Source organism: Microtus oregoni, unplaced genomic scaffold (assembly GCF_018167655.1).
Source record: "Microtus oregoni isolate MIOR12 unplaced genomic scaffold, Mior012 000074F_ref0000038, whole genome shotgun sequence".
Taxonomy (NCBI): Eukaryota; Metazoa; Chordata; class Mammalia; order Rodentia; family Cricetidae; genus Microtus; species Microtus oregoni.
In genome coordinates this window covers 7,621,953-7,646,710 of record NW_024544004.1, presented here as the reverse complement: position 1 = coordinate 7,646,710, position 24,758 = coordinate 7,621,953, and the positions used below count along the sequence as shown (strand labels likewise).

The window sequence follows — 24,758 nt, the reverse complement described above, 5'->3', positions numbered from 1 at the left end:
TGAAAGATTTTTTATGACACCGATGGCTGAATATCATAACATGTATGACTTTGACCCAAATGCTACCTTTTGACTTACTAGAAGTGAGATTTTTAGAGTCTCCTGATAATAATATTAGAGCATAAAATTCAACCACAGACCTCTAACCACAAAGATTCTCAGGAAACACTCATAGAATTGGAGACAATTTCTAACTTTCATGTGGTGTCCAAAGTTAACCCATCATGGAATAACAAAATCACATTGCTGAAGATGAAGGCTTCAATTTCATGACCAGAAACAGAACATTCCCCTGTAAGCTTGACAACAGAAAATCTGTGAAACATAAATAGAGCCTTCATTCAGTAACTGATGGAAGTAGATGAAGAGAACCACGGCGGAGCATTGGGAGGTAGTAAAGGAAATGGGCGAAGGAATGTGAAAATGTGGTTGGTATGTAAAATAAATAATAAAATGAAAAAAATATTTAAAACGATGATACAGTCATCCAAAATGGATGAAAAATAAATAACTGCAAACAAAAATGAAGATAGTAGCAGCTGTCAGCACCTACCAAGGAACTCTGAGGAGTCTGAGAGACACATGAAAGCTCCTAAGGGTGACAAGGAGGTGGAAGAGAAGTCTGCAAAGCTGTCAGTAGCTTGGAACTCATGGGATTCCAAAGACAGATGGTAGACCAGAGGCCTACATGTTGGAGACTGAGGAATCTATACCCTTGTCAGTGTGTCTCGGCAAGCAGGCTGCAAGCACAAAGGTCATGCCTAATGGAGATGTGCAGTAGCCTGGAGATCTCATAGAAACAGGTCAATACTGAATGGGACCAAAACGGAATATGGCAGACCCTAAGCCCACCAGCCAGTCCCCAGAATGGAGCTGCCGCAATTTGTAGCCCGTGCTGTTTGCCCTTCTGGGAATCAGAGAGTTCAAGGCAGCCATGTTGCCTGCAAGTTCTAAGTACAAATATCAAGCCCAATGAGCCCAGAAAGCCTCTGGGTTGCAGACATTGAGGTTAGGGAGGTGAGTAGCAGCCAGGACTTCTCAAAAACCTGCACCCTACCACTACCAAGCTCCCTAACTAGCCTAGATCACCCTGACTCTGGGCAAGAGAATGATGTCACAGTCGAGTCTTGGCATTAGTCTAGTAATCCAAGGTGCGGTGCTTCAGAAACCAGAAACCTTGAACCAGACCAACCAGACTCCTTGCAATGAATATTTGTGTGTATAGCTGTGTATATAATGTGACACACACACACACTGCAGTTCTTTATAATGTGACACACACACTGCAGTTTCTAATGCCTCTATGACAAACGAATACATGATAAAGAGTTGGGAAAGATGGAGGAAGAGGGCAGTGTCGTGCCTAGTAGAGAGAGGTGGAACTAGAAACTCAATGGTAGTGCATATGAGAGAAGGCTGTGGTGGATGGGGAAGCATAACATTGGTTGGTGTGCGGCAGAATGGAGCTTGCAAAGACTCAGGCCCCAAACACGCTGCCCAGCCCCATGACTACCCTGATTCTGAGCAACGATACAACGCTCAAGATGAAAAATGATTTATTTTCTCCATTGAGCCTCCTCAGAAGACCTCTATGGTCTGTGCTGCCCCTGGAGGCCATGTTGATATCTGTGGTCTGCTGCTCCAGGTCGTGTTGAAGTTCATGTGAATGTCTGTGGTCTAAGCTGCCACTTGAGGCCATGTGATATCCATGGCCAGTGATGCTTCCAAGGACCATGATAATGTCCCTGTCCTGCTGCAGCCAGACTGTATTAATGTCTGTGGTCTGTGTTACCACTGAAAGCGTGTGGATGTCTGCGGTTCATGCTACCACTTGGAATCATGTTGATGCATGAACGATGCTGCTGCAAGGGACCATGTTGATATGGATGGCCTATACTGCCACCTGAGGCCATTTTGATGTTTGTGGGTTAGGCTGCCATGGAGGGATCATATTGGTGTCAATGGCCCATTTTGCCCCAGAGGACATTTGATGTACTTGACCTGTACTGCCATCAAGGACCAAGATGGTGCCATGGTCTGTGCTGTGGCAGAGGGGAGGGTTACTGCCACTGGGAGACCATGCTGAGGTCAGTAGCACATGCTGATGCCAGAGACCACATAGATGTTGATGGTCTGTGCTATCACCAGAAACCATGTGGAAGGAAGTCCATGACCCATGGTCCTACTGACTATAAAAGTCAAGGAAGCTATGTTTTCGATAGTACCAATGACTGCAGATGCACATTTGAGAAGAGATATAGAAGGCTTCTGAGGGACTTAGAGAGATGGCTCAGAGGTTAAGAACACTGGCTGCTCTTTCAGAGGCCCTGAGTTCAATTCCCTGCAACCACATGGTAACTCACAACTATATATATAGAGAGAGAGATCTGGTGCCCTCCTCTGGTGAGTAGATATACATGCAGACAGAACACTATATAAATAAGAAATAAATACATCTTTTTTAAAAAGAAGAATTCCACTACTTTGGGGGAAAAGAAGAAGGCTTCTCTGACAACTCCTACCCCCACCTCACCCTACCCCAAAAAAAAAAAATAACAGCCTAGATAGGGATCCATTGAAGAGAACATTTAAAAATTGTGATAAGGATGTGTAGCTCTCCACAGCTAATGGCTTCTTGAGGGAAGTGGGTAGCCCCTGGAAGTTTGACCATGTTCCAGTGAGTATATGAGTAACAAAAATTGATCTTGGTATTTTTTTTCTTCTCTTCTTCATCCTTCTCCTTCTCCTTCTTATTTCAGGGAAGGGGGTCATAAGGGTGGGTGTGCACATGGAAGAATTGGGAAGTGAGTGTAATAAGGGTGAATGATGTGAAATTCCTAAATAATCAATAAAAAATATTATGTTGGAAAAAGAAAAGAAAATGCATGACAGGCTTATCTACAGTCAGAACTTATGGAGGCATTTCTTAATTGAGGTTCCCACTTCTCAAACCAGACCAACAACTCTTTGCAATGAACACTTGCATTGAGAGATGCATGGACAAATTGGTATACAGGTGACTTGTTGGGTTTAAGTGCAGCTTTCATGAGGAGATTTTTAGTTCCTTCCTTTTTATTTTTCTCATTTTATTTTTTACCTTTTTTCTCTTGATTTTTTTTTATTTGAGGGGGATGCAGGTTCAGAGGGCAGATGCGACAAGATAGGAAATGAATGGGATCAAGATACATGATGTGGTTTTTTTCTTTCAGTTTATTTATATGATGGATTACATTGATAGATTTGCATATGTTGAACCAGCCCTGCATCTCTGGGATGAAGCCTACTTGATCATAATGGATGATTTTTCTAATGTGTTCTTGGATTCGGCTTGCCAGTATTTTATTGAGAATTTTTGCGTCAATGTTCATGAGTGAGATAGGCCTGTAATTCTCTTTCTTGGTTGGGTCTTTGTGTGGTTTTGGTATCAGGGTAACTGTAGCTTCATAAAAGGAATTTGGCAATGACTCTTCTGTTTCCATATTGTGAAATACATTAAGGAGTATAGGTATTAGCTCTTCTTGGAAGTTCTGGTAGAATTCTGCTTTGAAACCATCTGGTCCTGGGATTTTTTTGGAAGGGAGGTTTTTGATAACAGTTTGTAGTTCTTCGCAACTGACAGGTCTATTTAGATTGTTCACCTGGTCTTGGTTTAACTTTGGTATATGGTACTTATCTAAAAACATGTCCATTTCTTTTGCATTTTCTTTTTATTTATGTATTTATTAAAGATTTCTGCCTCTTTCCCACCACCACCTCCCTTTTCCCTCCCCCTCCCCCAAACAAGCCCCCCTCCCTCATCAGCCGGAAGAGCAATCAGGGTTTTGTGGCATACAGGCTTTTGTAGTAAGATCTAATCATTCTTTGAATTTCCTCTGTGTCTGTGGTTATGTCCCTTTTCATTTCTGATCTTATTAATTTGCATGTTCTCTCTCTGTCGTTTGATTAGTTTGGATAGGGGTTTGTCGATCTTGTTGATTTTCTCCAAGAACCAACTTTTTGTTTCATTGATTCTTTGGATTGTTTTCTGTGTTTGTATTTTGTTGATTTCAGTCCTCAGTTTGATTATTTCCAGTCTTCTACTCCTCCTAGGTGAGTCTGCTTCTTTTTTTTCTAGAGCTTTCAGGTGTGCTGTTAGGTCTCCAATGTGTTCTTTCTCGATTTTCTTTGTGTGGGCACTTAGTGCTATGAACTCTTAGCACTGCTTTCATAGTGTTCCATTGGTTTGAGTATGTTGTCTCTTTATTTTCATTAAATTCAAGGAAGACTTTAATTTCTTTCTTTCTTTCTTTCTTGGCCGAGGTGTGGTTCAGTAGTTGACTGTTCAGTTTCCATGAATTTGTAGGCTTTCTGGGGGTAGCATTGTTGTTGAATTCTAACTTTAATCTGTGGTGATCCGATAAGACACAGGTGGTCACTAAAATTTTTTGGATCTGTAGAGGTTTGCTTTGTTACCAAGTATGTGGTCAATTTTCAAGAAGGTTCCATGAGCTGCAGAGAAGAAGGTATATTCTTTCCTATTTGGGTGGAATGTTCTATAGGTGTCTGTTAAGTCCATTTGCTTCATTACCTCCATTAATTCTCTAATTTCTCTGTTAGGTTTCTGTTTGATTGACCTGTCCATTGGTGAGAGAGGAGTGTTGAAGTCTCCTACTATTAGTGTGTGTGGTTTGATGGCTGCCTTGAGTTTTAGTAATGTTTCTTTTACATACGTGGGAGCTTTTATATTCGGGGCATAGATATTCAGGATTGCGACTTCATCCTGATGAATTGTTCCTGTTATGAGTATAAAATGGTCATCTCAATCTCTTATGATTGATTTTAGTTTGAAGTCAGATTTGTTAGAAATTAGTATGGCCACACCCGCTTATTTCTTAGGTCCATTTGCTTGATAAACCTTTTCCCAACCCTTTACTCTGAGTAGATGTCTGCCTTTGTGGTTGAGGTATGTTTCTTGTCAACAGCAGAATATTGGATCCTGTTTTTGTATCCAGTCTCTTAGCCTGTGCCTTTTTATAGGTGAATTGAGTCCATTGATATTAAGTGATATTAATGACCAGTGGTTATTGACTCCGGTTATTATTATTATTTTGGTAGTAGAGTTTGTGTGTTTCCCTTCTTTGAGTTGTGCTGGTGAAGGGTTGCTAGATGTCTGAGTTATTATAGGCAGTGTTGGCAATGTTGGATTCCTTGGGTTGTGATTTTTCTTCTATTATTTCTATAAGGCTGGATTTGTGGCTATGTATTGTTTAAATTTGTTCTTATCCTGGAATATTTTGTTTTCTCCATTGATAGTGAACGATAGCTTGGCTGGGTATAGTAGTCTGGGCTTGCATCTATGGTCTCTTAGTTTCTGAAGTACCTCTATCCAGGACCTTCTGGCTTTCATGGTTTCCATAGAGAAGTCCGGCGTACGTCTGATAGGTTTACCTTTATAAGTTACTTGTTCTTTTCCATTTGTAGCTCTTAATATTCTTTTTTTAATCTGTATGTTTTGTGTTTTGATTATTATATGGCGAGGGGATGTTTTTTTTTGGTCCAGTCTATATGGTGTTCTGTATGCTTCTTGAATATTCATAGGAATATCTTTCTTTATGTTGGGAAAGTTTTCTTCCATAATTTTGTTAAATATATTTTCTGGGCCTTTGAGCTGTTATTCTTCTTCTTCTATCCCTATTATTCTTAGGTTTGGTCTTTTTATTGTATCCCAGATTTTCTTAATGTTTTGTGATGAGAATTTGTTGGATTTGCTGTTTTCTTTGATCCGTTCATTTATTATCTCTATGGTGTCTTCAGAGTCTGAGATTCTTTCTTCTATCTCTTGTATTCTATTGATTATGCTTGTTTCTGTAGTCTCTGTTTGTTGACCTAGATTTTCCATATCCAGTCGGCCCTCAGTTTGTGTTTTCTTCCTTGCCTCCATTTTGGTTTTCAGTTCTTGAACTGTTTCCATTACCTGATTGATTGTTTTTTCTTGGTTTCCCAGGGTATCATTTATGTATTTATTCATTTCTTCAAACTTTTTGTTATACTTCTCATCCATTTCCATAAGAGCATTTTTTACATGTTGTTTAATGAACTCTATCACTTTCATAATGTCAATTTTTCCCCTTCTTCTGGATTAGGGTGTTCAAGACCTTCTGTTGTAAGATCACTGGGTTCTGATGTTTTCATGTTGTTTTTCAGATTGGTGGAGGAATTCTTGCCTTGGCACCTGCCCATCTCTTCCTTTAAATGCTATCCAATGGATCTTATGGAACAGGATCAGGTTCCCTTGCTCACCAGGGACCTCCTGACAAAAGGCCTACCTTGTTGCAGGCAGGCTATTGAAGCAAAGGAACTCCCACCTGCCCCATTGCATTCAGCACCCCATCCCAGTGCCCAAACAGGCTGAGCTGGCAGATCTTGTGGCCCTGTGGAAGGGAGGAAGAAGGGAGGAGGTTCCTGGGTGCAAACTGGGATGGGTTAGGGAGACAGAGGCCTTACCAGAGGGGAGCAGCCCCTGCCAAATGACCAGGGAGTGAAGGGGGTCGGGGAATGTCTGTGCTCTGTTTCCGGGCTCCTACCCCATGCTTAATATTATAATAAGCTAAAAATCATTTCATTTTCCTAGAGACATAAGCTGGACCACTATCTGTCTTTTTTTGTGCAGGTATACTCATGACAGCCATAACTTCTAATAAATGTATGATTACTGAATCAGCCTTTTCTGAGCTTAATGCAGTTGCCCATTGAAAGCCTGAATAAGTGTCAATGGTGTAATGTACATACTTTAATTTTCCAAATTCTGCAAAGTGGAACACATCCACCTTCCAGATTCTATTTCTTTGTGTACCCTTTGGGTTAGTCCCTGCAGGTAGCAGTGTTTTGTTATAAAAAGAGCAAGTAGGGCACATAATATATTTTGATCAATACCATCCCCACCCCTTTTAATTCTTGATCTTCAGTAGTTGATGCAGCTTGGGAAGACTAAAGAGGAGTGGCCTTGCTAGAGGAAATATGTCACTGGGTGAAGGGATTTGAGGTTTTTCTTGCATCATTTTTATTTGCTCTGTGTTTTTCACTTATGCATCAAGATATGAACCCTCAGTTTTTGGCTCCAGCTACTGCCATTATGGTGATGGAACCTCATACCTCTGACACAGTGATCTCCAATAAACTTTCCTTCTGTAGGTTGCTCTTTCTATTTTCACAACTTTATTTTTGTAGTGCTCCAATGAGCACCAGAGACATCAAAATTAAAAAAGGAAAAGACATATTGACTTGGATAATTTTTGCAATGTAGTATACATCTTGATGATTTCCAAATTGTATTTAAGAACTTTATTCTTGAGATGTGATGCAGCTAGGTAATGATAACTGAGTACAATTTTTATGACCCACTTAGTAGAAGGTGAGAATCAGTTCCAACCAGTTATATTCTGGCATCCACACACATGCCAGTGTATGAACTTATCCAGTCCCATGTACAAAATAAATAATAAATTAAAATTTTAAAACACATTGTACAAGTAAACTAGTAAGGACATTTGATTGCATATATGACTAAAAATCAAATTAATTGCAATCAATATTTTCTTGATTTTTTTCAAGTGCAAATGGATGCAGAAGTCAAAACCAAACATCTCCTTATCTAGCTGTTTTAAATTACACATGCTTCTATTATTTTATATTAAACACTATTAAGAAGTCACAAGTTTAATATTGAATCTCAACCTTAAGACTGATAGATTCTAACATGTGAAAGGGTGGCATTGCCCAAAAGTTTCATGAGCGCAGGCTCCTGAATCCTGGGGCTCGTGAAATGACCCTTCAAGTAGAGGTGATTGCTGCCAGGTCTGGAAACCTGAGCCTAAACACCCAAGTTATACACACATGCACTCAAAACAAAGAAGAAAGTATAAAATTATTAACCACATATACCCTGACTATATAATAGCTTTCTAGATTTATCATGATTGAAAGGCTTTTAAATTTAAGTGATGGTATGTAAAAAAAGAACATTAAATTATATCTACAAAAGCAAAATCTTATCCTGGGAATCAAGACTGTGTGCTCCGTGTATAAATAGACAAAGGCTAGAACCTCGAGTTCCACAAACAAATGTGAGTTCTCTTTATGTTGGTTAAACGCCATGTCATTGGTCATGTCAACAATGTGATTTGAGCCTACATTAGTGGTGTATCCACAAGTGCATTTGAGCCTCTGTAGTATTACCAATATTTCATTCATGGTTCAAGTTCATGGGTGTTGAAAACATGATTGAAAAATGGTAAGATTCAGTATTCTTCCCCCAATATCTGATTGGCGAAAAAGATAATAGGGAATAGATTCTAAAATGTTGGTTGGCACAACACATAAAAAGGTTCAGTTGGGAGAAATCCACACATAGGTTTACAAAAATATAGGAACTGGTTATGCCCAGAAAATAAAGTCCAAGTAGAGATGAGAAATTGTATTTTTGTGTAACTATCAGCTACATGTAAGTTTTAAGTTTCAAAATCAAGTTTTAACAGTGCCCCTTCCAGTTAAAATAACATGATATCATCTTGGGTTTTGTCTTCCGTTTTCTTAATAGGCACATAAAGTCAATGAATAAAAATCTATCTGAAACATGGGACAGCAATCAAACATCAGAAACTGATAATAAAAGTTAATTGTCCATCCCTAGTGAAGTTCTCCAGGAACCAATCTGCACAGTAAATGACCCAATGTCAACGCCAGCACACAACTGCCAACTAGGATGCTGGACACTGCTCCAGCCAATCATTCCGAAAGGCTGCTATATAAGGCAAGGAGGTGACTCTGAGCCTTATCAATCAGTGTGCTCTGGGCACCTGCAGGGCAGAAACAGTCACTCACACACAATGAAGGTCGCCATCCTCCTGCTTATGCTCAATCTGCTCGGTGTCTCCAGTGTGATGATGAATACAAATCTCAAAAAGAAGGTAGTAGGCCTGCATGGGATGGGGCTGTGGGGGGTGGGTGTTCTTGTCAGAGACAGACACAGGCAGAGAGACAAGAAGACACAGAGAGAGGCATGGGGGACCGTGGGGCAAGACAGACAGAGAGAAAGAGGCAGAAAGACAAAGAGGGGAAAGTTGGTATTTTCTATGTCTTGGAGTGGAGAGTGACAGAGGAGTAGTCTAATGGCTTGTTTTCTGAAAGGAAAAAAAACAGAGGGACAGAGACTAAGAGATAGAAACAGAAAGTAGAATGCTCTGGAAGTTAGCATTCTATACTTGTGAGAGTAGTAAGAGAGAGAGAGAGAGAGAGAGAGAGAGAGAGAGAGAGAGAGAGAGAGAGAGAGAAAATAGTCTTAAAGATGTTTTTTGGGAATAGAGACCTAGAGAAATAAAGAGGCTAAGAGATAAAGAGAGAAAGACACAGATTAATGCTTCTGAAGGTAAGTTTTCAGTGTGTGTTTGTGTGGAGAGAGATGAGAGAGAGGGAAGAATGTTTTGGAAGTAAGTATTCTTTATGTATCTGTGGAGAATGGCAGAGAGAGAGAATGGACTAAAGAGTGGTTTTTCAGAGAGCTAGAGACAGAAACCAAAAGAGACACTGAGAGAGACATGGAAAGAGAGACAAAGAGAGAATGTCCATCAGTCTTGCACCAAGGGTGAGTTCAACTTTCTACTAAAATCTGTACACCTTCATCTCTTTGACATTTCTACTCCTGTCCCTCTTCCTATGAACAAATGGAAACCATGATGATGGATACAATAAAATAATTGAAAGAGGCTGAATTGTACTAATGTTTCTGTTTGCAGTGGCCACTATTTACTTTGGCCTGTTATCCAAAATTTAAAAGTAGGACTCACACAGATCTGCAGAAAAATCAAGATGACTCAATTCAAGCAAGAGTTCAGATTACAGACAGACACATTTCCAAGATTGACAGTAGGCCACATGACTGACAGGACTCAAGGGCCCCAAGTTATTATGTGCATCTCATCCAGGGATCCCAAAGGCAAACAAGATGGTTACTAAAGGTCCTTTTTTATTTTGATTAACAGATTAAATCATTTATTTCTCCAACTGCATGTGCCCTTTACCACAAGGCATGACTTTAATCATATATATGCCCAATATTACACAGAAGCATTAAGTGACCAGTAGGGTAAAGTTATTTGAAAAGCATGTTTTTGTCTTACTGGACATACACTCAAAACCAGATCAGTGTGTCTATTCTTCCTACCTGAATACATTGAGAATATACTTGAATGAAAACTGTTCAGACTTGATCATTGCTAGGGATTTGGGAAATCCTACACCATCTTCAGAGAGAGATATATGAGTAGCCAAATGCAGGTGGGAAGGGAGTTATTAATGGGTTCTTATGTGAAGATCACTACACAATTGTTCACAGATGGGTATGAGAGTAGCCTGACCCAGATGAGTAGGGAAGAGAAAAGATTGATATATGCAGAACTCTATACCATTATTCCAAGAGGGGTTTGTGAGTAGCCTGAAACAGGTGGGAGGGGATAAAATCATTATTAGGTTCATTGCTCAGAATATGTACAAACATAAAGAAGCTAAGCCACCTAATGCATTATTACAAGGCCAAGTCATGGTTTACCCCGTTCAAGCCAAGTCCCAGGTTACTAAACTATCCCCTACTCTCAACTGCCTTGTTTTCAAAGCCACTTTTTTTTCCAGATTGAAGGGAATTGGCAAACTGTTTACTTAGCTTCTAGTTCTGTCGAGAAGATAAAAGAAGGCTCACCCTTGAGAACCTACTTTCGTCGCATTGAATGTGGGAAGAAATGCAAGCAAATCTACCTCTATTTTTATGTCAAGTAAGATATAAAACAAAATAGAACTATCCAGATTGTGGGATGTCAGCAGAGAAACATGATGTTCTCAGTCAACATTCATGTCAGTGAACATCAACAGCACCAAATAAGGATTCTTACATCATTTTGCTCTGTATGAGTCAAAAAATCACATATGACAGCCATACTTTAATTTAGAATGAGTTTATTGAGTGTGTGACAAGCCAAAGTAAAATAATAAATATCAAAAGGTAGATGATAATTACATATAGATGGCATATAAATACATAGATAATAGATATATCAGTACATAGGTGATACATGCATATGGAAGTAGATAGATAATAATTAGATACATGATATATATACAGACATACAGATAGACAGATAGATAGATAGATGGATAGATAGATAGATAGATAGATAGATAGATAGACAGATAGATAGCAGATATATAAGTGGATAGATAATAGATAGGCAGATACATACATACATACATACATACATACATAGATATAAATAATACATAAATAGATAATAGACCCATCTATCTGGGGTGATCAAAGAAAAACACATTAAGTTGTAAAATGCATGTGGGAATCCCTATGTTCAAAACCAGCTCCTAGGGGAAGTTAAACAGAATAACACAATATCAAAAAATATACATTACGATTGTTTAATTTTCTATTTATCAGTGCTCAAAAACACTGTTGGGGAGAAGGTAAATTGTCCCAAATAATAATTTCAGTGCTTTTAAACTATCTGGATATAAGTGAAATTATCCATTGAGGATATACATCGATCTGTGATCGTGGAAGTTTTTATCAAATGTAGTTTATATTTGAAACTTTTCATTCATTAATGATTTATTTATAATATCAGTTTTCTGATACAGAATCTCTGTATATCATGCTGGCTTTGAACTCAACACAGAATAGAAAACAAACTTTTTAACCTTTTATTTATTATGTCAGAGATGTGCCTGACCCTACCTCCTGATGGCTGAGATCAAAATTATGTACCACCACATGCAGCCTAATTTTTTAAGTTTCTTTTTTATTATTATTACTTTTGAGAATGGCATTGAACTTCCTCTCCTGCATCAGTGTCCCAAGTGTTAGGATGACAAGCAATACAAAAATACTTGGCTTGATATTTAAATTTAACACACCTGAAATAATTTAAAAGTGCAACAGTTCAAAATCAATTAGGTGAACACACTAACATGTTGAGAGATAAAATTTTTATTTTTTAAATACTTTTTTAACTAAAACATACTTATTTCCTCCTTCCCTTTTCTCCCTCCAAAGCTTCTGATATACTCTCCTCCCTTGGTTTCTCTCAAATCTTATGTTCCCTTTTCTTCAATTGTTCATATACACATATGGTCTTACATATACAAATATAACATGTTCATTTCATATACTGCTATTGTATAAATATGATCTCAGGGCAATCACTTGGTATTTAAAAACCAAGTGGTTTTGGAGGAGGGAGGGCTTTTCCTCAGGAAAGACTATAAAATATCCTAAAATTCATATGGAACCAGAAAAGATCCAGGCTAGCTAAAACAATACTGATCAAAAATAACAGTGCTGAAGGGATCACCATTCCAGATACAAACAATATTTCTTAAAGCACTGAAAATGGACCCCAAGACTTTCAACAGGCATTATGGAACTACATCCCCAATCTAAACTGTTAGTTCTATCTTTTATCTTTTTGGTTGTGAGCCTAGCCTTTAATGGCTGAGCCATCTCTTCTGCCCAATTATTCCCATTTTTATAAGATAAAGACAAATCTAAACTGTGGCTGTCAGCTAATCATCACATGGACCTCTGGTAAGTGAATGTAGATCCAAATACATGGCCATTCTTGTGGCTCTACGGATCTCCTAAGAAGTCAGTGGACATCCCAATCTAAATCTCAGAAAACAACTAAAGGCTATTTAAATTCACAAGGCAATTGCTGCTACAGAATCTATAAGATCAGTGATATTTATGAAAGGAAAATTTTAAAACGTGATTACAGTGTAAATATGGAAATTAGACTATAGTGTATGGAGGATGCTGCATTGTACTCTGTATCAGGTGACCTCATACCCTATTAATCCAATGTCTACAAACATTTCTCATTTCAAATTGGGGTGGAACCTTTGGTCACTATTTTGTTTTTTTTTTTTTCTTTTATCAATAGTTGTTCTTTGGGTATTGGGGATTCAACTGTGGCCCAGCATGTACCACAGATCCCAGGACTCCATCCTCAGCACACAGGTGTGGCCCTATATGGCCAACATCCCAGGGCTTGGTGAGTGGAGGTGAGATCAAGTTCCAAGGTCATTCATTGGTCAGGGGTCAGGACAGGTGACAAGTGTCAAATAGAGGAACTGATTCTGTACCATCAAAGATACCTGCAAACCCCAAACAGAGTTATTGATGACATTTAAGTATGCTATTGATTATATTTAGAGATGATGTCATACAACAACGTGTGCTTATGACAGATCTACAGATGAAAATGTGGTTAGCATTAAACTGTCCTGTCATTCATGTAGAATCCAAAATCAGGACCCTGGAGCAATCCAAAATAAGACAACATCCATGCATTTGTTTTTCAGGAAAGGGACCAACTGCCAGAAGTATGAAATCATAGGAAAGAAAAGGCAAGAATTTTACCAGGCACAGTGTGAGTAGATGATTCCAGGGCAAACGCATGACACTATTTTTTTTAATTCACAATCTTAGTTGTATTTTGCATATCTGGATATCTACATTCCAGTGCAAACATCTCTACAAATTAAAAATGCAATCTTGGAGAAAGCCCCTTCAATTTCTTCCTTGTCGTTTTGGATCTAATAGCAGACTTTGTTTTGCTGTTATGGTTGTTGCTATTTGGTTTTGGTTTTGTTCTTAGGTGACATTTTAAAACATTAAACTGTGTTTGTACCAGGTACACTTCCCTCCTGTAGCTTTAGGCCTAAACTAAATCACAGACATGAGTCTGAGAATGGTTAAAAGAATCAAAAAGTGATTTGAGCATTTAAAAAAAAAGATGCAAAATAAAAACTAGGATTTTCTCATTGATTAAAATGACTCCCAGAAATTTTCAAAAACTAATCTTGTAATGCATAATTATGAACTAACTAAATTTCATAATTTTATTGGGGATAAAAATTATTTACAGTATATAAGTGTAATCGTCATGAATAGTCCTATCTTTTAAATTCAGGAGTATGACCTAAAATATGCAGAGATCCACTTATAAATAATGAATCAGTTTAATTTGTCCTAAAACAGGTGTTAAGAATCCTTTTATTATTTTGTATTCCACCATCAATAGTCGATTTAGCCCAATTCAATAAAACAGACAGACCGCACATGCCACCGACTCTAGCTCAGTTTATCAGTGAGTTTATTGGACTTAAATACAGGAGCAGACTCAACTCACATGCAGATACCTCACCAAAAATCTCACCCCCTTTTGTGTATTATGTAATTTCAGGAGACATTCTGTGAGTTTGAGGCCAGCCCGGTCTTCATAGCAAGTTTCAAACCAACCAGGGTCTCGGAACGAAAATGACTTACCACTGACATGAGAAGGAACAGTCATCATATCACTCGGGAGGGTCTTATGTCTGTCCCTTCCCCTCTTTAACAAGAAATGTTAGTAAGCCGGTGGGTGTACTGAAGTCACTTACAAGAGTATGTGTGACTCAAATATGGCTGCGTTCCTAAGGAGCCCACCCCTGAAGAGTGGGTGACTCTCCTAGAAGCTGCATCTCTGGACCTGTGTGTAAAGCTAACAGGCAGCTGGGCTAGTCAAAGACTCCTCTGTCAACAGCTGTTTGCTGTTTTCCATAACTTTGTGGAGTGGCCTACTGAAAGTTGTTCTTTTCAAAAAAACTTCCTGAGTTTCGTGGGTTATTTACTTCTTGAATCTCATGAGCTCCCAATACAGAATGTTCTGGTTTGGAGGAAATTGCTGTGGCATCTCTCTTGTTTCTCTGTCATGTGTCTAAAGAATAGGTAAAGTTAAATAACTGTACCACTAAATATAATAGGATCAATGAAAATGCATATATATATATACATATATGTGTGTTACTATATATTATATAATATTATATATTATATAATCATACAGCTTTTCTCAATATGTATATATGTAGATTATTCTACAATTAAATTTAATAGGATTCATGAAAAAGCATGCACATGTATGTATATGCATATAATCATACAGATATCCTCAGAGAGAAAAAGGATTGCAGTAATACCTTCTGTGCACCTACACATCCTGGTATCAGGAATATTGCTATCCCAAATCAATATAGGTTCTACATATTTCTAGGTAACTATGAGATACGAGATATGTTTCATATCTTTTTTTTTTTTTGAATTTTCGAGACAGGGTTTCTCCGTAGCTTTTTTGGTTCCTGTCCTGGAACTAGCTTTTGTAGACCAGGCTGGCCTCGAACTCACAGAGATCTGCCTGCCTCTGCCTCCCGAGTGCTGGGATTAAAGGCGTGTGCCACCACCGCCTGGCTTATGTTTCATATATTAAAGCAGAAGTATAAATTTGCTTTCTTAATTCCCTGTCTGTCTTGACTGGTTGCAACACATGGAGCAGAATATTATGGGCCAGAGACCTATAATCCATGTATACATTGATAAAGATGCATTGTGAATGAGCCTGGACATTCATCTTGTAATCATTATATTATTTATATGTATATTTCTTATCTATCTCAGATGAAGGAAAAATAACATTCATGGTAAAAATGGTGAATGAGAAGATATTGCTGTTTCATTATTTTAACAAGGACCATACGGGGAAAGTCACACGAGTAGCTGGAATTCTGGGTGAGTCTCACACATGGAACTCATCATCCAAGTATGTTGTTCAAGGACTTGGGTGAGTGCACATTGCTGTGTACAAAATTCAAAGTATGTTTGTACATCTGACTCTGTTCTTCATGTTGATAAACCGCTGAAACGGTGATGGACAGCTTTAACAAAAAAAACTTAGCACAACCCAAAATCCCCTGGAAAGGGTCTGAGTGGGGGATTTCCCACAGCCGACTGGCCTATGGGGGTGTCTTTATTGATTATTGACATAAGAAGGCTCCACCCGCTGGGGACAGCACCATATCCTGGCAGGGAGATGATGTTCTGTGAGCTTCAACTATCAACTGACACAACCCAGAATCCTCCAGAAAGGGTCTTAGTGAGAGATTTCTTAATCAGACCAGCCTGTAGGCATGTCTGTGTGAGTGTCTTGAATAATGATTGACACAAGCAGGGCTTTTCTTACTGTAGTCAGCATTATTTCTTAGACAGACCATCCTAAAATATATCAGGCTAGAAAAATCTGGACAAACACAAGCACATGTTCTTGCATTCTTTGCTCTCTGTTTCTGACTATGGATGTAGTGTGTCAGCTCCCCCAAATTTCTCCCACTGGAATGGGCTATAACCAGGAAATTTACTGCAGAAATAAACCCTTCTCTGCCGTAAATTATTTTTGTAAAAGCATTCAGTGAGAATATTGAACAATGAAATTGAAATATTAAAAGTTTATCTGTTAAAAAATAAATACATGCTTCTTCTGTTGAGACATAGAAGATTTTAATAAAATTTCCACACATTTTTTCCAGCATTTATGAATTACACATCAACCAATCATCATGCCAAGTCTCATGTAGGTGTAGTCTGGGATTTCCATTTTCTAACAAAGCAGGAATTGAAATATTGCTTGACCACATTAAGTGGGTTTGTTGTTTGAATTCATGTCAACTGAAAATCCTGGCTTTCAGCATTATTGTTTCTACTTTACAAATCCTGACTCGCAAATCTTAATTATCACGTAGCCTGAAGTCTGATTGTACTGGATTCTGTCAGTTTCTCATAGATGCAAACCCTCTTGAGCTGACAAATTCCTAACCCTGCCATCAAAGGCACTGGAGTATATTGTATAAGACCCTCATTTCCTACCAGAATTAAACCTTTATTTCTTAATTTATTATGAAGGGATTATATTTCATGGGGGCATGTTACTCATTAGCAAAGGGTTTTTTTTATGCGTACAAGTGTCTTACCCACATTTAGGTGTACCATGTGCATTCTTGGTGCATATGATAGCCATAAGATGGCATTAGATCTGGTCGTGCAACACTATGTGTGTGCTGGGAACTGAATGTAGGTTCTTACCCATTCTTAACCACTGAGTCAAATGTCACCCCTCTAATATTTATGATGATTTCAGATCAGTTGGTTCAGCAATCTGAGAAAGCATCAAGAACCCATAAGAATGGATTCTAGAATATAAATGGAAACAATATAATGACATATAGTTATGATAGTAAAAATGCTACTGCTCAGTCATTGTTTTCTGGAATTGCTTTGGAGGCTGTGTAGGAGTTTGGTATATTGAAGTCTACATCCCCCTCAAAAAAAACTGTCGATATTACAAGAACAAGAGAACATGGCATGTTACATCCTGGGATCCACACAGTATTTTCATTTCTCAGAAGGACATAGTTTCTCATTATCAATCTAATGGAAGAAATGGGAGTAATATTGTGCTTTGGCTCCTCCAGGAGACTCAGCATTGGAAAGTATTTTATTAATGTGCTGGAGCTAATGTTGTGCCATCTTCTTCCTTATACACCATGAAATGCAGCAAAAGCCAAACAACTGACTAAGGATGAGATGACACAGTATATGGACTTTGTGGAGGAAATTGGCATTGAGGATGAGAATGTACAACGTGTCCTGGACACAGGTAAAATAGCAACCTGAGTGTGTGTGACTTTTCATGTTACATTTTATAATAAATGTTATTTTTTTAATTATCTGGGGTATTGGAAAATGGCTCTGGGGGAAAGTGCACACAAGCATGAATACCTGAATTTGGATCCCATGTAGAAAGCCAAGAACACCAGAGCTAGGAAGGGGTGAGGACAGAAGGAGTCCTGGAGCTTTCTGGCAACAAATATAACTGAAAGATCTTGTTTTAAAACTAAAAATATGTAGGATGAATAAGGAAGATGTTTAAAAGTCAGCCTCTTGCCTATATATGCATGGACTGCACACAGGTGAACTCACATGACCATGGACACACCAATGAACCATGAACATAAAAAAATTCTATATGAGGGGGTTGGAGAGATGGCTCAGAGGTTAAGATCACTAACTGCTCTTCCAGAGGTCCTGAGTTCAATCATATGGTGGCTCACAACCATCTGTAATGAGATCTGGTACCCTCTTCTGGCCTGCAGGCATACATGGAGGCCAAATGTTGTATACATGATAAATAAATCTTTAAAAAATTCTATATGTAATGAAACTTGACTCCTACTATCCTCTGTTCAGATATTCTACTCAAAACATCACTTTTCTTTCTGCACTTTCATAAAAATAGCACATATATAGTAATGATATTATTAATATTATGTTAAAATAATGTATTGCTTTAAATATTATTATATTAAATAATATATTACTTTGATAATAATATTATTATAGTAAAAATAATATCATTTTTCCATTTTCACTTTCTTGCAGACACCTGTCCAAAGAAGATCAAGACTAGGTGAGTGTTTAGCTCATTTTATATCTTGATGTCTAATTCATTTCTGTTTTTTAATAATACTTCATTTGTTGTTTAACTTTTCATATATGTATATATTTTGATCTTATCCACTCCCCCCCCACACACACAATCCCTCCAACTATCCTCAAGACCCACCAATATATGTTCTTCTATACTTTGTGGCTTTTAAAATTATTTTTTTTTCAGCAGTTAAGAGCTCTTACTGTTCTTTTTTTTTCAGTTTATTTATTTTTTTTATTGAGAAAAGGAAAAAAAAGTTTCCCCCTCCTCCCAGCCTCCCATTTCCCTCCCCCTTCTCCTACCCTCCCATTTCCCTTCCCCTCCTCCCACTCTTCTCCCCCTCCCCCCACTCCTCTCCCCCTCCCTCTCCAGTCCAACGAGCAGTCAGGGTTCCCTGCCCTGTGGAAAGTCCAAGGTCCTCCCTCCTCCGTCCATGTCTAGGAAAGTGAACATACAAACTGACTAGGCTCCCACAAAGCCCAAACATGAAGTAGGATCAAAACCCCGTGCCATTGTCCTTGGCTTCTCATCATCCCTCATTGTTCGCCAAGTTCAGAGAGTTCGGTTTTATCCAGTGCTTGAAGTTCTAGCAATAGCAATAAAACAACATAATGGGATCAAGGGGATTCGAATTGGAAAGGAAGAAGTTAAACTTTCGTTATTTGCAGATGATATGATAGTCTACATAGCGACCCCCAAAACTCCACCAAAGAACTTTTACAGCTGATAAACAGCTTTAGTAATGTGGGAGGATACAAGATCAACTCCAAAAAATCAGTCGCCCTCTTATACACAAAGGATATGGAAGCAGAGAGGGAAATCCGAGAAGCTTCACCTTTCACGATAACCACAAACAGCATAAAATATCTTGGGGTAACTCTAACCAAGAAAGTAAAAGATCTATTTGACAAGAACTTTAAGGCATTGAAGAAAGAAACTGAGGAGGATGCCAGAAAATGGAAGGACCTCCCCTGCTCTTGGATTGGGAGGATCAACATAGTAAACATGGCAATTCTACCAAAGGCAATTTATAGATTCAATGCAATCCCCATCAAGGCTTTTAAAATTATTACTATTATTATCATTATTATTATTCGCTACATAAGTCCAATTAGTGCTATTTATGAATGGGGATGAGGCCATCCCAAAAGGCATGGGCAGTGTAATGTACCAGGGGCCACACCCTTAGAGAAAAAAAAGATCCTTCCTCCCCTGAAGCCATCAAATGTCAATAGCCTCTAGTTAGGGGTGGATACTCCTGAGCCCCTCCCCACTCCACACCATTCTAGACTGTTGACTGGCTTTATCTTACCTGGGCCTTGCGCAGATGATCATGGTTGCTGTGAGCTCTCATGATTGTAACAGCCATGTCGTGTTCAGAAAACAGAATTTCACAGCTCTCCTTCCAACCCAGGTGACCACTGATGGCTGAGCATCCACTGTCGCTTATCCTCAGCACTTTGACCAGCTATGAATGAACCACTCCTCGTTGTTAAAAGTTGATGTGAGGCCAGTTTTGGAGTCATACACCTTTAATTCCAATACTTGGGAGATTAATCTCTGTGAGTTTGAGGCTAGCCTGTTCTATGTAGTGAGCTCCAAGACAGCTAGAGTCTCTGTCTAAAAATAAAAAATAAAAACAAAGTAAAAAATGGACTTGACCAAAGTTTAAGGCAGCATAAATTTATGAGTATTTTTTAAGATGATAGCTTGGAAACAGGACAGTTTATCACCACTGATCTTCCCCTTAGGCTCCATGATCTCCATTGTCTTGGGCTTTTGACAAGAACATAGCGGACAATGAGGAACACTGAGAATTCAAGAACAATTGCAGTGGGTTTTTGATCCTACTGCACGTACTGGCTTTGTGGGAGCCCAGGCAGTTTGGATGCTCACCTTACGAGACCTGGATAGAGGTGGGCAGTCCTTGGGCTTCCCACAGGTCAGGGAACCCTGATTGCTCTTCGAGCAGATGAGGGAGGGGGAATTGATCGGGGGAGGGGGAGGGAAATGGGAAGCGGTTGTGGGGACGAGGCAGAAATCCTTAATAAATAAATAAATTTAAAAAAAAAAAAAAAAGAAAATGATGGATATAATCACAATACTAGCAGAATAAAGTTTCTACAAATGCTAAAAAAAAAAAAAAAAAAAAAAGAATTACAATAGAAACCCACACCTACTCCTATTCTTCTCTAGACATGAGAGCTCTCCCATGGAGTTGGCAACAAATCCAATCAGAAAGTGGTTGGTTCCCCTAGGATGTCCTTTATTGCACCAGTGGGCATAAAGCTGATTTTATAGCATGCAGGGTCATCATGGTGACATCATCAATGTCTTACTGCCATATACACACCCTACAGAGTACCTCCAAGTACTGTAGAAGCCAACTCACAGAGAGAGAGTTTTCTAGTTTATTTGAGATTGATTTCTTGATGCCCTACAACCACAGCATGTAGTGTCTTCAGCAATGGTGTCTTACCATTTAGTTATGGTAAACAACCAAGAGATACAGCAATAATCAAGTTATTTTGGTGACTCCAGGACCTCCCTTTACTTATAAATGATAAGGTGGTACCCCATAACTGGAAATGAGATTTTCATTGAAAAATCCACATCGTCTGGAAACAGTACTGTGTCTTTGCAGGGTTCCTCTAATGAAACTCTCTTGTTTTATGCTACATTTTAATTAGCTTACAAACTAGTAGATTTCTGTAGTTTTGGTTGACCCACCCTACCTCTGCTCTTACCTATGGCCCAACCACATCTACATCTGCTCCTTTAACCCACGGCATGCCACCTCTAATCTTGTCTGTCACCTGTGTTTCATTTTCCATTTTAATTATACTTTACACTTTTGTAACAAGGTCATAGGTTTCCATATGATTTTTTTCCTTTTTCTCCATATGAATTTTTAATAACCCTTCATTTTAATTAAACCTTCCATCATGCCCTGATTTTGCCTTTTTACATTCTACTCTGTGATTGAACCTTCCCGCACCAGTATTCTTCTTTATACTTTCATTTTAATTGGATTTAACTATCTCTCCTCCCTTGACGGGTCTGTCCCTAATGACCTGTTTCTAATTACCTGGCTAATTAGAAGTTAAACATACAAAGTAAAAAGTACAATTCTAAAATCAACAAGTTAAATAACATACACAGTTTGTCTTTCTGAGCTTGGTTGATCTCCTTGAACATAATATTTTCCAGCTTCTTCTATTTACTTAAAAATTTCATTTTTCTCTATGGCTGAGTAATATTCCATTTTATATACTACAACACTTTCCTTATCCATTCATCAGTTGATGGACATCTAGATTAATTTCTAGCTATTGTGAACTTTACTGCAATGAGCATGGATATTCAAGGGTCTCTGTAAGAAATATTAAAGTCCTTTGGGCACGTATCTAGAAATGGTATAGCTGGGTCATATGGAAATTCTGTTTTAGGTTTTTGAATTTTTTGTTTGTTTGAGGTTCACGGTGTTTTATTTGTTTGTTTTAAGTTTTTTGTATATTGGAGACATTAATCCTCCATTAGATGTGTAGCTGGAAAAGATCTACATTACTTAGGATGACTCTGCATTTAATTGACAGCTTGCTTTGCTATAGTTTTTAATTCCACAATATTTGACTATTACTGTTCTTACTTCTTTGCCACAAAAATCCTATTTAGTGTAACATGAGGGCCTGGTGCTTGTTGGGGTTTCTGTACCGCCCCGTCCCCCAGTCATTTAGTTCCAGAGAAAATCACACAGAGGTCTCCATAAGATTATAAACTGATTGTCCCATTGGCTCAGGTTTCTTATTAGCTCTTGTAACTTATATTAACCCATTAACCTTATCTATGTTAGCCACATGGCTCAGTACCTTTTTCAGTGGGGCAGGTCACATCCTGCTTCTTTGGTGATTTGGGCAGGAGGGTGGAAGAGCTTCCTTCTTCCCAGAATACTCCTGTTCTCTTTGCTCTACCTCTACTTCCTGTCTGGTTTTCCCACCTATACTTCCTGCCTGGCCAATCAGCATTTATTAAAATATAATTGACAGAATACAGAAAATTATCCCACACCAATTCAGAGAGTTCACATCTGTGCCTATGATCAAAGTACACTTCTTGCTTTCTCCTCTATCAGTTTCAGACTACCAGGTTTTACATCACAGTTCTCGATCCATTTGGAGTTGAGTTTTTTGCAGGATGAGAGGGAAGGCTCCAGGGCCATTTCTCCACATCTTCAGATCCACTTTTCCCAGTTTGTTTATTCTTTAGCAATTCTATCTCTTTATTGAGTAATATATACTTAGTTTAGGTCATTTTCCTTCTTTCAGTGGAGACATTGACAATATCCAGAAGGTGACTAATTCTTACTAGTGTTGAAATGGAATTCTCGTCTATGGGCCCAGTGTTGGGGAATGCAAGTTCTACCTCTAGTCTTCCTCCGAGAGTCAATCTGGGACTTTGAGTGAGATTCCTGCTGTAGGGTACATGGGGTAAACCTCAAAGTGAAAGAACCTTGAAACAAGCATTATATTAGTTTAGATTCATAGAAACTATGGACTCAAATAAGTACATAACTATATAAGTTCTAAGAAATCCCAATTTAGGTCTTGATGTAAGATCATTTATCATATTAAACTTTTCCATATATAGGAAATTTCAATTAAAAATTCATGTATATTATCAAACATACAAAGTCCTGTAAAATGTTTTTGCATGATACATCTTGTCTCTTTAATATCTTGTATTTCTTGTATTTTCCACTCTCATCAAATATCATGCACTACTATCTTAAATATATTAAATAATTCTGTTCCAACCTTACAGATGACAGCATCAGGAATTTTCCAATAAATCCTTCCTGAAGCCTGAAACATCAATATGAAGATGGAGCTTCTTTTCTCTTAGAAGATCACATCTCCCTATTTACTGTATATTACAATTCCTGTCTCCATATTTTCTCTTTCATCTGTCCTTTCCTGTGTTCTAATCAGGGTTAGTGCATCTTTGAATATTTAAATAAATTTTTTCACTTGCATACACTTCTTTGAAGAAAGAAAGCTAAAGCACAATACACATAAGTATCTATTGGACTTTTTTAAAAGGAGAGGAGGGTTGGATAGATTGATTGAAGGTTAAGAGTGCTTGCTGCTCTTCCAGAGGAAATGTGTTCTATTATTAGTGCCCACATTGAGCAGCTCACAACTGTAGTTTCGGGGAACCTGGTACCCTCTTCTGGAGTCCTTGAGCACTGCACACAGATTACACACACACACACACACACACACACACACACACACACACACAGAGAGAGAGAGAGAGAAAGAGAGAGAGAGAGAGAGAGAGAGAGAGAGAGAGAGAGAACATAAATCTTATTCAAGTATGGATTAATAATATCAGATAATTTTGTATTAAGAACAATTTCAGGGATTAGGGTGTAGCTCATTTGTTAAAGTGTCTACCATGCAAGGGTAAAGCCCTGTGTTCAATTCTTAGAATACATGTGAAAAGCTGTATGGTGGGCCATGTCTGTAAATTCAGCACCAAGGAGGGAGGTTGAAACAGATGAATTCTCTGATGTCACCAGGAGTGAGCCTAGACTACTTAAAAAATCACAGCCCAGTGAGACACCATAACAAAAAATAAGGTGGATGTGCATTAAAGAATGAAAGATGACACCTGACTTTGTTCTTTGTCCATCGATGTTCAGATGCACACACGTGCATCCACAAGCACAGGTATTCAACTACACACACACACACACACACACACACACACACACACACACACACTCAAGAATTTCATCATTCCTGCATGTTAAAGACCCTGCTACTATTGTTTTGACTTTTAGAAAGGAAGGTAAATTATCATATTGGCTGCTAAAGGTGAACATTAAAAGGTTTGTTTGCTATTAGTTTTATATCAACTTGGCACAAGCTATAGTCACTTCAGAAGGGAGATACTCAATTGAGAAAATGTTTCCACATGGTTGGACTGTTGAAAATGTTCTGGGATATTTTTTTGGATACATGGTTAATATGGGAGGGCCCAGCTCACTGTGGAAAACACTGCTGAGCCAGCCAGTAAGCAGCACTCCTACATGGCCTCTGAATCAGATCCTGCTTCCAAGTTCCTGCCTTGACTTTCCAAGGTGATGGGCAACAAGCTGTAAGATAAAATAAACCCATTCTTCCCCAACTTGCTTTTGATCTTGGTGATGTTGAAGATCTTAGATTAAAATACATTTTTCTTCTTTTCCTTCCTCCTTTCTTTCTTTCTTTCTTTCTTTTTTGTTTGTTTGTTTTTCACGACAGAGTTTCTCTGTGTAGTCCTGGCTGTCCTGTAGCTTGCTCTGTAGATCAGGCTGGCCTT

The 24,758-nt window shown here is 38.4% G+C and overlaps 1 protein-coding gene across 1 annotated transcript; it reads left to right on the top strand.

Annotated features, from left to right (window-relative positions):
- The first annotated feature begins 8,832 nt into the window (after positions 1-8,832).
- LOC121441359 (probasin-like) lies at positions 8,833-23,575 on the top strand. The gene is made up of 7 exons (XM_041642488.1): positions 8,833-8,945; positions 10,663-10,802; positions 13,396-13,463; positions 15,530-15,640; positions 17,460-17,561; positions 18,344-18,371; positions 23,214-23,575. The coding sequence occupies exons 1-7, from the start codon at positions 8,865-8,867 to the stop codon at positions 23,215-23,217; spliced, it is 534 nt and encodes a 177-aa protein (XP_041498422.1). The 5' UTR covers positions 8,833-8,864; the 3' UTR covers positions 23,218-23,575.
- The last annotated feature ends 1,183 nt before the right edge of the window (positions 23,576-24,758 follow it).

Coding starts and splice junctions, on each gene's coding strand:
- LOC121441359 (XM_041642488.1), top strand. CDS start 8,865: ATGAAGGTCGCCATCCTCCTGCTTATGCTCAATCTGCTCGGTGTCTCC. Junction 8,946..10,662: donor ATACAAATCTCAAAAAGAAG/GTAGTAGGCCTG, acceptor TTTTTTTTCCAG/ATTGAAGGGAATTGGCAAAC. Junction 17,562..18,343: donor ACAACGTGTCCTGGACACAG/GTAAAATAGCAA, acceptor ACTTTCTTGCAG/ACACCTGTCCAAAGAAGATC.